The 16,136-nt window shown below is 35.6% G+C and overlaps 1 protein-coding gene across 2 annotated transcripts in view; it reads right to left on the bottom strand.

Annotated features, from left to right (window-relative positions):
- The window catches only part of LOC132940483 (cilia- and flagella-associated protein 298-like), a 60,096-nt gene that overhangs the window by 11,086 nt on the left and 32,874 nt on the right, over positions 1 to 16,136 (bottom strand). Inside the window, exons 1-2 of one of the 2 annotated variants that reach the window (XM_061008125.1) lie at positions 7,488 to 7,873; positions 2,186 to 3,867 (exon numbers count right to left, since the gene is read on the bottom strand). The exons of the other annotated variant lie outside the window; for it this stretch is intronic. Of the exons in view, the coding sequence (XP_060864108.1) occupies positions 2,186 to 3,450 (1,265 nt within the window). The 5' untranslated portion in view covers positions 3,451 to 3,867; positions 7,488 to 7,873. Of the gene's footprint in view, positions 1 to 2,185; positions 3,868 to 7,487; positions 7,874 to 16,136 lie in introns of those variants that run through there. 2 annotated transcript variants of the gene reach the window in all.

Here is a 16,136-nt window from a genome sequence, read left to right as displayed (position 1 = left end):
ATCTATTTACAAAAATCCATAAATCCATAAATCCCAAGCCTCGTAATTTTTCCTGGCTTATTGGTCTTTTGGACACTTAAAACTGGGGGTGGGCATGCTTGGTGAATCATACCAATATATAATATATTATACTGTTGCGTCACAGCAGTGTATGTAATTCGTTTCGCCAAGATTTCAGCGGGAGCCGCAAAAACGACGCACCGTCACACATTGCATTATTACGTAATACATTTATAATAAATTATGGCTACACTATACAACCAATGACCGATAATTTACAAACATGTATTACATCTATGCAGCTGTATTCAAACTTGAACAACGACGGGTACTCGCATTTTTAAGTTATCGCCTATTATAGTATTATATACGTAATTGTAATGCGAACGATCGATTATTATTATTATCATCATTACTACTACCTACTATATAAACGTTTCCGTAATTGTGTGCAAAATTGTATTAGCAAATTAACAATATTATACTCAGCGCATTGGATCAACATAATCAAATAATATAATATACGGGAAACTGTACACTATAATAATAATAGTCAAATTAAAAGTTTATAGCCATATACAGTTACTGGTATTAAGTAGGTAATAATAATTCACTCGCGAGCAATAAGTATTATTATTAGTACGATATTCGACTATACGTCATTATAACTGGTTTAGAATCCTCCCCAAAATAACCGGATAAAAAGTATCATATCGCTACTAGTGCACTTGTTACAATCTCATAAGAAATAAATAATAACAGCTCTACATATATAATAATGTAATAGGTATACACTATACACTATACATTGTATACAAGGTATATAGTATATATTGTAATAACCTGCAATGTATTACACATTTTATGTACATGTATTATTTAAGTATAATATAATAAACTTAACAGCCGTTTCATGCATTAATTATTTTATATAAAAATCAAACTTTAATGATAATTCAACTTCCAATTGTTAAACCGTTGTAAGTGTTTCAAGTGTCTTCAATGTTGTTAAATATCGATATTATTTACGATTTACTGTATCTATTTTTTTTATACAAATTATGTATAAAAAAAATAAGTCTTGCTAAATAAGTCTTAATGAGTTAAATAAGTATAAAAAGAAGTATAGTATCTACTATCCATGCATAACCTAGATGATAATGCTTTAGCAAAGGATTCTTTCAGACACACCGTTTGACAAAATAAAGATGTTACCACGAACGCCTTGAGCATCATACGTAGTTTTATGAACCCGAGCTGAGTATCATAATATATAATAATCAAGACGAAATTGGCAATATAAATAAAATATTAAGGGCAATAATGGAGAAGCTTTACGTGTATCACATAATATGATACTCAAGGCAGTCAACTTGTTTTAAAAAGAAAGAAAACGAAATCAACCAGGTGTATTTAAGCTACCTAATTCACAATATTAATTAAATTTGAGATATTGTACATTGTACAAATGAGATAAGGGTTGAGTTTTTTTCCCCAAGAAAAAGTTTAGAGAATTTCTTTCTGTTAATAAAAAATATCATAACAAACAAAGAGCCCTTTGCAGTATTAACTCCGTCACTAATACTATAATTGTTATACGTACCTATTTATTTTTATGGGCTTTATAGACGGTTAAATCTCGGGCCCAAGGTTAAGTTAAATTTGGTGGGGAGTTCTCACAAACAGTTTAAAGAGACGACGAACCTCAAACAGGCGAACGGAAAAGTGATGCAGAAAGACGTGTAAGATAAGCTACTAGGATTAATTTAATACACGTGTCAATGCGTTTTAATTCAAAGTTTAGCCGTATAATACTGTTTTCGCGAGCTATCGATCTACGTAATTAGAAAAGTGACAGATACCAGGAAGTGCTAATAACACATCACAGAACTCGTTATTTTTCAACACGTTTTCAATTTAAACTATAATCGCTGTTGTAAAATACAACTTTTGAATACCAATAATATATACGATAGTTTCCCTACTGAATGTGGACTTAAAAGGAATTAACAACTCCAAATATGCCTAAATATAATATCTTATTATTTGTCGAAGCGATAAAAACCAACGTCGGAATAAGAACGAAGCGGGTTCTTAGATGATAATCAACAAAAACCGCGGAAAACACAAAAACGACATGAGGAAACTAATAAATTAAAATGAAAAAAAGTATAAAGGACCATACCCGGTGGAATTGGTTGGAAACGGTGCGGTAGAGGCGGTAGCGGAGACAGTTTTTCTGGACTGTTCGAGGCTGCTATCGCACACGCTCGCTTCGCAATCGTCGTCGTCGCAGTCGCCGTCGGCGTCGGACCACTCGCCTCTGGACGGTTCGTTAGAGTCTGATTGTCTGAGCGTGTGTTCGGACAGACGGAGCGCATTCACGTAGTCGGCGGCGGAGTCGTCCACGGCCAACGTGGACCTGAGCTGATCGCCGTAGTACGTTCCGGACGTGTCGTCGTCTTCGTTCTCGTCACCTCGTCGGCGGTACAACGGTTCGCTGCCGGGTGTCCCGGTTCCGGTGGGCGAAAAAGGCGCGGCAGCTGCGCCGCTGTTGTTAGTTAGCGGCGTGGCCTCCGAACCCCCAGACTTGGCCCGAGACGCGGAACCACCAGCACCGTAGCCCGCTCCGCTTCCGGTCACGCCGCCGCCGCCAACCATCCGCCGGACGACGCGGCGCTTGACCTTGGGCTTGCGGTGCCGGCCAGCATACACGCAGAAATACGCGAGCGCTACGTACACGACGGACACGACGAAACACGGAATGGGGAAAACCATCGAGTACACCAGTTGTCTAGTGCTCTTGGCTAAGTCCAGTTCGGTGATGACCACCCATGGTTCGACGTGGCTGTAGTAGCACGGGTAGCTGGCGCCCACCTCGAAATACCGGTTCCGGAACTCGGTGCAGTTCAGGTGCGGCGGGTAACCGCACCCCTTGACATTGGGGTATATGCGGGCCAGGGAATACGCCCACCCAGCAGCCGGCTCGGGCTCGATTGGCCGGTAGCCACGGACGAGCAGCGACCGCCGGTTCCGGGCGTTCAAGTCTCCCGCCCGGTCTTTAGGTACGGTGTAGTTGACGAATATCTGCGCGCACTCATATATCTCTCGGGTGCAGCCCTCCCGGCACGACGCCCAACCACCCGGCAGCGAGCAGTTGGATGCACCCTCACGGATCTGTGAGTAGGCGGTCACGCACGTGGTCGGCGTCTCGTCGAACTCCATTAATAATGTCGTGATGGCCGGCTCGATGAGGAACGGCACCAGGAACAGAAACACGAACAGGCTGACGATGCCCAGCAGTATGAAGAACGTGGTCAGGTAGAATAGCACCCGCTCCCGGAGCTCCTCCAGCCGCTTCCTCTCCGCCTCTTCACGCTGCTGCTGCTCCAACTGCTGTTCGATCGCCGCCGCCGCGTCGTCCACCGCTGCCGGTCCGTCGTCATCCATCAGCTCATCATGACGCGAGGCCGTCGCCGCCCTCTCGCCTTACCGGCCGACCGCGTGTTATTTGCATTTTCGTCGAGGTTTTTAAAATTTCGATTCGTTCGCTTATTAATTATTATTATTACTATAAATTATACGGCAGACGTATTTCGAGTTAAACAAAAAATTGAGCACGTTTTACGAAAAAAAATTTCTTATAAATCAAATAACACCTCGTTAAACTTATATTTTGTCGTCAAAGCTTATTAGTATTTGAGTCGTCTAAGTCGTTCGTCGTCGTCGTCGTCTGCCAATTGCCGAGGAGCGTGGAGAAGTGATTGCGAAGTCTAATTGTTCTGTCAGATCCATTTTCCTGGTTGTATTATACGTGTATAATATACGTGGTAGGTATGGTCATCTACTTGTCTCCGTTTCCACGTCCTAAAAACGCATATTGTTATAAAAAAAACACACGCGCGCACACTCGTATATCGTTTCACCGACGCAATTACGGCGAAAACTTTCTCGATCCCGACGCGGTGAACTGGATTTGGTGATCCGGTGGAGGGCGGTGGGTGGGAGTGAGTGGTTGGAGTAAGGTTGATATTTTACGCACGTATTTGTATTGTATGAATATAATGTACCTTATGTACCTACCCTCGAGTTTTGTTCAACGCCACCGCACAGCTAAGATACACGTATCGTATTATACTTATTTACGTATATTATATTATTACACATCCACTAACAAACTTATAGTAGGGAAGAGATAAAACATGCCGTTAAAGGTCGAATAAGAAACGAAACTCATACAACTCGAGTAACTCATATTTATTCACGTTCCACGAATTAAAGTCACTATGTATAATGTACATTATATATGCACCGAATATGTTAGAACCACCGTGCAATCAATCGTTTTACGTATATACTTAGGTATTAGGTATAATAACAATAATTTCGTGACTTATAGTATGGTAATATGTGTGTGTGTGTGGATGTGGGTGTGTCCAATCCACCTCGAAGTCTTAAATTTTTACGAACCTCGTATCTCTATCAAATATCTAGATACGACCAACTCCTATAATAGTAATAATATTATTATTTTATAAAGCTGCCCATCATCTCTCCACCAAAACCAAAACCCTCCTTCCTTCCTTTCTTCCTTTGGTATAATACACTTAATTCGTATACATCAAAAAGTATATATAAGAAACACAACAAACAGAAATTAAAAACGTTTAAAAAGTTCTCTCTGCAGATGTGGTATATATATAAGTATACTATGTTATTATAGTTTATTTTCCTATAGCCGCTGTCAATAATATGACGAAGTTTCGCGACTGCGTACGTTTATAATATTATACTCCATAAATAGACAGAGACAGAGATAGAAATGGATACAAACGCTATTATAAACATGCACGAATCTCGTTTGTTAAGTTATTATTTTCGAATAAAGTACAATATACGCGGTACGTGAAAACTATACTAACATTACATAGTATATATATACGATATACCTACGTAATAAACTATACACACACTACTACATTATATAAGTCGCGACTTATTGTTCACGCGCGTCCTCTATAAACCTATTATACGCTTAGTACGTATTGTTTTTTCGTTATCGTATAATGTTATAATGTATATCGTGTACACATAGAATATAATATACGAGGCGATTTTTTTTTTCGACACGATACACTGCATTATCGTGGTTGTATTTACTGTTTTATGGTTTTGAAGGGAAAAAAAACATTTGTACATAATTTAAAGTAATAACTACTACAGATAACGATATACACGGTACGTCAGTATACACCTACCATATTTTCCCAACACAATTTTTATCATAGTCATAACTCATAAAGTTAGGTTTTTACTATAATTTTAATTTCTGGTTTGAAATATTTTTCCGATACTGACATATCGTTAGGTATTGAACCGATAAATATAAATACCTATAAGATATATAATTCTTAGTTTTAATTATTTATAAGTATTTAATGTTTATATAATTGGCCGAAGTATAGCAATACTATTTTTCTGGTTATTTTATGCAACTTTTATCACTGTTATCTATAAACTTTAAGCATTTTTGAATAAAATATAAACTATATCGGTTCGATATTCGATACTTATATAGGTACATACTTACCAATATATTAAAAAAATATGAGTTATAATAAAACGAGGATTGCTATTCCGAAAATTCAAAGTATAAAAACTTAAAAAATTAGACTACAAAATAGAAAATATGTGTACATTATTTTAATTTATATGTAGGTAGGTACATCGTAATATAATATAAAAAGTAAAAATATGTAATTATTAAAACAAATGAAAACCGCAATTAAGTCAGACTAAAATAAGTTCCCTTCAGAAAATCATAAAAGTTAATTTGCACAGGTGTTTATATTGTTTAAATGAACGGTCTGTAATAAAATATACGTTTATTAGCATTTCATAAAAATTTTACCTACCTACGCAGGAATACGCAGAATACGGATTATACCTATTATACTTATTCGTTTTAATCAAACAGGAGTTTAAATTAAATTAAACAGGGTCACTAACTTTGATATAAAAATAATGGAGTTTACGTAAGACTCTACCGTACAATTCTCCATTTATGTTTGTATCATAAAATGTAAATATCCCTCCGGACGGATACGATGTTCAAAGCATAGGTATGCATGTTATATAATATGTATAATATATGTACTTACACTGAAATAGATTCAAAATTGATTAACTTAAAATGTTAATAATATTCAAATGTACCTATATAGCACACGCGTTGTTTATTTTAAAAATTTTAATTTTTTTCCTTATAGGTACTTTCATGACTTCAAAAACACATTGATTTTTATTATTATCGTACATAATGCATTTAACACTCGATCAATGTACATACGTTTATCTATACACACTATATATATATATACCTACATATTACATTGTAGACGTGGTTTTCGCATAACCGTGCAATATAATAGAGTGTAATATATTATATCCTCAAGCAACGCGTATAATATAGGTAATAATATTATGAGTACCATCTATACTCGAACGGAACAAGAATAGATCACGATCAAAATCGGAAATTTCATACCTGCAGTAGGTTTACGCGCTCGGTGATCGGCGAGAAAATACATCATCGAGTTATTATACGTTATAATATCCATTACGGGTATAACAACGGAGAGCGAGATAAAAATAATAATATTTTATGAAAAATCGTAGGTCGCATACGTATATTATGTAGATTAGAGGAACTATCTGTACCTATACAAAGCATGTGTCGGCTGCGGCGGTGGTGGCTGCGTCAGAGATCGAGAAAGTTGCGTCAGATTAGGCCGGGTAAAATTGTTAGTATAAAATATACAAACATCAAGTGTAACAATATATTATTACTATGGAATATGGTATACAAAATATTATAATAACAGAGGCGGATCGAACATATTAGTATTATACTTTTGATGGTTCGCATACATAAATATACGCGTGATGGGAGAGGTCGTCATCGTCGTCGTCGTCGTGGGCATATTATATTTAATGCGATTTTCAGAGTACAAACTTTTGAGTACCGCCGTAAAATATAATACCTACGTTGTACGTATAGGTACGACCGTGACGGTTATACCGTTTAAATCGAACGACACCTGTATTGCAATTTGCAAATAATATATTCGGAATAGAAAAAACCTGCAAGTATATTTCTAGAAATTATAGTAAGTACCAGTAGTTATAGTGGGCCCTTCTCCTAGACATAGAAATCGTGTCGACGGAGGGCAGTTAAATTTTCACTCGTAGTATGTTCGAATTTAAAAATTGCATTCAGAATTTTATTAAAATTACATAAATAATATGTATATTATATATTCATGAAATCGTTCGCGGGGCTGGTATGTAAGTTGAGCGTAGTCTCAAATCGGTCGGATGGAAAAATAAAATAATACTCGGGCCGCCTCTGTTGACTATCGTAATAATAATAATTATTAATAATAACATTATTAATATGCACAAAGATGCACGAAGACGTGACGTACCGTGTGCGGGCGGAGCGGCGGCGTAATAACGACGTGGTGGCACGGCGCGGCGCTACTGCTGCTGCTGCTGCTGCTGCTGCTGCGACGGCGGCAGCGACGGCAACGGTTAACGTGCTACTGAGAGCTCCGCCGGCGGCTTGCGATACGCGGTTATATACGGCGGCGGCGGCGACCCAGCGGATTGATCGAGAGATCGAGCGGAGAAGCGACGTCGCCGGCGTGCGCTGCTCCTAGGCGCGATGCAGAGCGGCGAGCGTTGTTCAGTACGGCGGGGGACCGGGCGCCGTCTAGCGGTGTCCCGGCGGCGGCGGCGGCGCGCGCGTGTCGTCCCGTACAGCGACGGACAGACGGACGGACGGCCGACGAGCTCCCCCGCGCAAGCGCCATCGGAAATTGCCGCGGCGGCAGATACGCGTATTCTGTGTGTAATGTATACGCGTATATATAATTGCACGTCGGTGGGGAAAAAAAGCGGAAAAAGACGTTCGCCATGCCGTGATCGCGGTAACTGCCGTCAAACGCCCGCCACGACGGCAAAAGAAAAACAATTGTTGTAACCCCTCTTCCGATCAAAAAAGCTCAAGATAATCATAACGACGCTTTATTTAATTCTATATGAGCCAATTATACATATAGGTACATAGGTACCAATTAAGTCGATCGCGAAATATTCCGAATCGAGTATGTTCGCAGATAGGTAATACCTACATCGCCTATAATGCATTATAACGTGAGCGACGAGATTTCGATCTTAAGTACATATACCAATACATTATTATGTCCTGCAGGATATGGTAACCGTGTCTTGGCCTACTGACGACGGTAAAATGTTTCGGGAGGGTAGGAGGTCACATAATGGGACACAATTCAGCCAATCGATAAGGCTCGTTCACCCTATATTTGATATATATACAATAGGTACACGATATATATACATATACGAATGTGTCGCGGCGGCGGAGAGGGTTGGCGGAGTGACGTTACACACGGGCCTCCACCGTTGGGGAGGGTGGGTGGAGGTCTCGATAACGATAATTTGACGTAAAGTATTTTATACACGTGCCGCGGGAATGGTCGTAACCGGCGGCACCACGCGCGATATATGTTTCGACGATAAAATATATTATATGTATATAGTATATTATATGGTACGCGTGTATAGCAATGAGACGATCTATCTGCATGTAAGACGCGACGACGAGAAACGATGAGATCCCAAAACTTTGGCCGGTCGGTCCGTTTTTTTTCATATCCTATAAACCTCCCCCCCGCTACTCGCCGCCCACCACCAATAGCTCGTGCCACCCCCCCCCCCAACACCGTCCGATGGTGCTGGTTGATATTATATATATATATATAGTTTCACTGCACATATTATATATGTGTGTGTGTAATGTATACACTGCGGGCGAGAGCCCCCGCGGATCGTATGAATTTTAATCCCTCCGAGACTGCTGTCTTCAGTATTCACTGCCGCAGTCCACAGCACCTATATGCGCCACGACCACAGGAATCTGTATTATACTTGTGCGATGATTTGCATCTCACTCGGGCCATATATATAAGGCAAAGAAGGAGTAACTTCAAACACGGTAAAATATAACGACAATAATAATATCCACACTACACAATGAATTGGCATATATATATTTATATTATAAATTATAATAAGAGCTAAATATTATAGATACCTGCACACAAGGCGTCGGTGAACGTTTCCAATCATTCCTTATACACCCTCCTCCACTTACACCCACACCTGCTCAACACAAACACAACCATAGTCGAACGATCCACCACGCAAATAGCAATAGAATAAATGTTGTACAATGCATGTGCTGCACACAATCGGTGTCGGGTCGTCGTGCGGTCGTTGTTTGCAGCGGCGGCGCGAAAGGGGTGTGTGTAGTACGTATTATTATTATTATTATTACTATTTTAAATCACGTGATTCACAAAAACAAATATTTACCAGGCCGGGTGATGGGTAAATAAATGGGGGCACCTAAACCACGGAGCGGTTAAGCTAGCGAGAGATTGAAACGACTTGTCATACTCTACCGCGTATATTACCAACCTACTTACGGAAGGCATTTTTCTTTTCATTGAAAATCACACAATCTCAGTTCCATCAAGTGACCAATAAAATACGCGTATTACGTATATATATATATATAATATGTCAATATAAAATATCCATATAAAACAAAAATAACTGTATTCTACATACAGTATATAAAAAACGTAGTTGGTGAAAGAGGGGTTGGATGGACAAGAAAAGACTACGAGATGAATCATGAATACATTGATATATTGCTTACAAGAAGATAGAAAAATTTCCCGACATCACTGGGCGAGGTTGTGCATGAAAGAGTGCGACCGCTGTCGCTGCGTACAGGCTTTAAATAATATAAGCGAACGAGTGAATGACTCCGAAAAAAAACAAGAGAAAAAAGACAGGTTTTATTTTACTTAGGTACTTCTTTTCACATTATTAGCGCATAATATATACATGGCGACGGGTAGAATAACAGAGTTTAGAATGTTCTTAGCGAGAAAATAAAACTATTCGCGATTTCTCGTTCATTATTAATTAAACCCACTATGATCCTCCTACGTAAATACACTAACGCTACGGCCTACATTGCGGGTGTCTTTAAATTGTGAAAGCTAAAGAAAAAATTGATTCTGTGCAGAGCCCGATTTACGCGGAAAATGGTCAAGACAGAGTATTAAATCTATAACTGTCTGAATTGTACGTTTCATTCATTCGCCGCTATTTTCTCGGAAAACTATTCGAGAAACTACACACGTGCTACACTGAAAATTCCAAAAATTACTTTCCCCGAGTATGATCGATAATAATGACAGTATTACTATGTAGTTATGTGACTTCATAAACCACGTATATAATAAGTTTATACTTTATAGGACTGTAATCGATTAAAATGCTAGTAGCTATAATATAGCTATACTATTTACTACGTAGAGTATTAAATTTGATTTTTTTAACTTAATATTTATTTCTATCGAACTTTAAATGAAACATACTAAAATAAATAATATTAAGTTATCAGATATAACAAATACGTTTGGAAGATGTAAGTAAATAATCGAAATATTTATGATCTACATTACATTGCGATAAACTGTGTAGTCTGTACTCCCTACAAATGTTATCGAATTCAATTTTAGGTATTATAAAACAGTAAAATACAATCACAACAACAATAGTAGGTATAATACGTATAATGTCATTAATAAATAATACGAAAAAACACTACAGTTATTATCTAAGTAATTAATCTATATATTGATTTTGAAAATTATGAGATGTTAACATCATTCCAGTAACTGTCAAAACTCTCAAATTGTAATGCCAAAAAAATATACATATTACCTATATAAAAAAATCCACTAATCCGGATATGATAATTTACGTACATACGTATATTTAAGACTTGACTAATAAAAACATATAATTTTATTAATATAAATAACCGTTATAACTACGAAATTGTATAAATACACAAGTTTAATAACTTTACAAAACAATTAAACAATACCAAACACAAACATAAATCTAAAAACTACAACTAAAACAATAATTCAATGTTTAACCAGGTTTAATAGTAATTTATGTTTTTTTAATCTAACTGGCTTTTACATTTTCGGCAAGCAACAATTCGTTTACAAAATGAAATCATAATATTCTAAAGTTGGTTAAAAATTACAACTATAATTCACACCTCAATAAGTTCTACTGTGCTGGCGTATAATACAGTTTACAAATGCTTAAAGAAAATAACGAAATATTTTATATAAAATTATCGCTTAAAATTTACCAAATGAAAAATCTTGGGAAAATCAACGTAGGTGACAGGTGAACATTATTTATTATAGTACCTACCTATTATATTGCCACCGAATAAAACGAGACAGCTATTGGTTTTACAATGATATACTTGAATTACTAAAAACGCTTTAAAACGATATTCTCGTGTTTCAATCCTTTTGAATTTATAGCTGACCTAACCAGACACCTAAATAACAAATACATTGTACTTTGGGTATCAAAGATGAAAACTTTTATTGTTTTTCGACGAAAGTTTAAAAAATAAAAACAATATAAATTATTGTTGTGTTTGATAATGTTACTTGATTTATTTAGTTTTAGCTTCAAGATAATATTATATTTAAAGACATGGGATTTGAATTGAAGTATTACCAAACAAGTATGCTGCCCAAAAACTGTAATAAAGTTTTAGAACCCATTTAACCAACAAAATAAAACCTAACGAAACAGTAAAGAGAATTCGAGAACCTTTAAGGTAAACCCTTTATCCAATCAATCGTAACTATGGTTTAAATAAATGCCAATAATAAATAATCTACGTTAAGTTAAATGTTCGGGTTCTAAACTAAAAGCTCACATTTTAAAAACATACAAGATAAGACAAGCTAACAAAAATGTTATAAGTATTAATACAAAAACCATTATCCTACGTATAGGTACTTTAAATAGTTAGAGCGTAGCAACAAAATAAAAATCTAATTTTATTTCTTTTTTTCCTTTTGAACCGATTTTAAAGAAAGCTCTGAGTAATCATTACTACCGAGATTTATTTTATTTATCAAAAAAGGACTTAACTATCGTTACACAATTATGTGATTAAAAACAATTATTAATAAGTGTTTTTGAATAAAAAAAATGGACATCATAATAATTGCGTCAAATAAATGCAGGGAGATAATAGACAACACAATTAGACAATATTTTATTTACAATATTTTACCTCAATAAATGAACATTTTCGTAATTATGTTTTAGAAAATCTTTTCGAGTAAACTGAATAATTTACACTAATTGTTTGGGAGCAGGAATGTTAATATTTCAAGACTACAGAAGACACCGCATTCACCAGAAATGTGATGGTTTGTATATACTATAGACTAATAGACTATAAATCTTAGAGCTCACTATAAGAATAGATAGCTATAAGTTTCAATTTACATTAATTTATTAAGTACTTATTATTACGTTTTGATGAAATAAACATTTTTTTCAATAGTCGAAAATAAACAATGTACAAGTATAATGAAATTTACGAAACCGGGTAAAATATATTATACTATACTATTTACAACGATAAATTCCATAATCGTATAATTCATCAATAAATCAATATAATATCATAATAATTAGACAAATATTAGTATACCTACGGATAGTATTACATCTGTCTGACTAGTTTTACGTTCCTCAGGTTTAAATTAACATTGTGAGTCGTGCAGTTGTGCACCAAAAAAAAAATTTTCTCTAGTTCATTAGTCAACAAACCGCTAAAAATTACTTGAGTCATCCATGCATTTTTATTTGCTGTATATAGTCAACAGGTAAAGCTTTAACTCCTTTAAAACAACGAGGCTGCTCTTTCCGACAACGACCTGTTTCTTTTTTCTCCCATCATACTGGCACAACACATCAGCGTCATTCGTTCTTTGCTATTTTTTGTTCCCTTTGTTTTGTAATTTTTAAAACTTAAGTGTTTTCAGGTAGTGTTCTAAAGTACCTACAGTCCAGACATGAAACACCACATCAGAGTGTGAATATTTGGAGATGAGAGAAAATCATTCATTTTCTAACCAAAAATGTGCCCCTGCAAACTACGTTCTCCGTGCATTTTTTAGAAAAAAAACATGTCCAATCTGTCACCTTGAAGTTAACCTTTCCGATTTTTTCTGCCAATTCTTCAACTTGTTGGCCTAGCAAAAGCCTGGCACGCGAGTTATTTCTGACTTTCACAAACCATTCTTTCAACGCGCGTTCAACATTATCGTCCATTCCATACCTTTTCCGTTTTATACTTTGAGACTCATTTTATAATGCTTCACATTCAATGTCTTCCCTATTTTTCAATATTCTACCCATTACCGATTATGAAATGTTTATAGCTTCCTCGCTGCCTCACGTTGTCCCATTTTCGGAAGACTTTTCTAAAATATCTTAATTTGTTACTCAAACTAAGAGCACGTCGCGTTAAATTAGCACTCGTGTTAACAACAAAAAGGACGGTCTGGTGTTGAAAATCGAATGGCGATAGATACCATGTAATAAGTAGGTAATAACACAAAAGTTTATTTTCTACGATTTTTCTTATGAAATTTGAGTCTTATAACCGACATTTTTATTTGGATATACGTCCAGACATTCCAGGCGATTTTGTGTTTAATAAGCGACTGAACTTTAAATCCGCGAGTCTTACAAGCGGCATCTACTATAATATATATTATATGTGATAACTCTCTACGTTTTTTTTTACTTATTAATTTTATTACTTCTTGTAATGTACTGACAATAAAATGTCCCAGTACCTACCTACTTGCTTTATACTTTTATATCTAAATTATTCGTTTAGGTACGTTATATGGTTATTGTGCGTGTAGCTAACTAATGAGTCCATTACTTAATAAAAATAATAACAAAATTAAAAAATTAAAAAATTAAAAAATTAAAAAATGAATTATTATTTTGCATCCTTCATTCTTTCATATTAATCAACACATTTATGCGCTACCAAATTAATGCAATTCATTTATATACTATTATATTATGGTATATTAATTGTATTAATACAATATGTATTTTAGGCCGTTCAGTTGAAACCATTTCTTACTATGGCGAAACAACCAAAATATTGTATACAAGGTAGTCTTAAAAATGTATAGGTACAATATCGAGGGAACGCGTCACAATATATAAGAACTTGTTTATAAACTTTAATTGGTAAATATCAACTTTGACGTACACACACAATGAGTAAACAATACACTATAATAAACTCTCGAGTTTCCTTCGTTCCTTCAATAAAGACCTTGCATTAGCCGCGGCTAACAGATGTACGTTGCGGGAGGATTAATGAAACAATTTAATACGCCCGGAATGTACCTAACACAAATCTCTCATTTAAGTGCTACCGTTATATATAAAACGGATTCGTGTTTACGGGTGGTAATCCCACGATAAACGTAAGAGAAAATAAATAACCTAAAAATGAAATAACGACCCGAAGTAGATAATAAAAATGTCTTAATGTTGTACCTACGGTTATTATATTAAATTTTAAACTTAAATTGCGTACCTACCTACATCGACAAAATGATAAATGTCGAAACCCATACATCACTACTGTAAATACCGACCTACGTATGTCGTATAATGGTTGAATTGTAATGATGAGTCGTAAAATCGAACACGTTATAAACGTTCAACCGTTTTAGTATCTCCGCCAATCTTCAGTAACTACCAAGCTATGTTCCTACTCCTAAAATGTTATATAATATATAGCCTGCGAGGAATTCAATTTATTCTACTTAGTAGTTACGCAATAATTTTAATTGAAAACCAGCTATACATATATACGTTGGTAGCTGTAACGCGACAATATGGACTGCACGATTATATAAACTGCGGAAAAACGAAACGGCAAAGAAATAAAAGTATAGTTTTATGTCGAATCGTATTTTATGTCACTTTAACGCTCAAATGTTAGCGCATAAACATCCACCACATGTGACCGCCACACTTTACCACCCATTGATCATTGATTGATTTTCCGACACAGCAAATATTTATGAAAAAAAACTTTCGACGGACACTTAGAGCTGCAGCAGTACACGCAGAAACCGCATATTATTCTTCGTTGATTATCGTTATTCACTGTAATTCACATAATGTACATCATCGTTACCTCGCCTGTTACATATAAGTGCATCGTACATAGTATACGATATATAATTATTATAAAACTATAATGTATTATATTACCACACGATTTATCGAAATTACTGTTTAAGGTTTAAATAATAATATAATATTTTCGACGTACAATCTGTCGTATGCAGAAATTCCCGCGGGCAATTAGGCCCATCATCGGACGTTTAAATTTTTATTTTTAAGTCTCTATAGCATTATTTCTTCACTCAAGACTCTTGACAACATCACTTATAAAGTTTTATAAAATAGTTAAATACAGATTTGTCACTACTATTTGGTTTCACTCGGTTCGACTTAAAATCTAGAAAAAATAACATATGCGGCCGAAAGTATTGATTCATTTCCAACTTGGTATCACTCGATACGACATAATATTATAATATCATTCCCAAACTTTCGAATAACCAAACAATTCTAACAAGCGATAAAACTGTGACTAATAAATAATATATGTTAAAACTAAACAATAATATACACATATTATTATCAAGTTGCATATTTATACACGCACCGTTGCGCATTAATATAGAATGATAAAAGCTTAAATTGCATGATGTTACCGAATATAATATAGTTACATTCGTTTTATTTTTCACATTCAGTACTTAAAAACCATTGAACTATATTCACAAATGTAAAAAATAATATCCAAATGAGGTAAGAATGGATGAAACATGTTATAAGAGAAGTGGTGGAGGAGACATCAAATAAAAAAGTTGATACCTTACGCGAATATTTGTAATGGAATTTCAGGTTACCGTAGTAACGAAATCTGACGAAACGGCATCGAGGGAAATAAAAAGAAAACCAGCTGCAAATGGACGGGATGAGACGAGAAAGGAAAAAATAAAGAAACGCACTACGCATTGGTT

The sequence above is a fragment of the Metopolophium dirhodum genome, chromosome 3 (assembly GCF_019925205.1).
Source record: "Metopolophium dirhodum isolate CAU chromosome 3, ASM1992520v1, whole genome shotgun sequence".
Classification (NCBI taxonomy): Eukaryota; Metazoa; Arthropoda; class Insecta; order Hemiptera; family Aphididae; genus Metopolophium; species Metopolophium dirhodum.
Note: the sequence above shows the minus strand (reverse complement) of the source record. Positions and strands in the feature narration are given on the sequence as shown.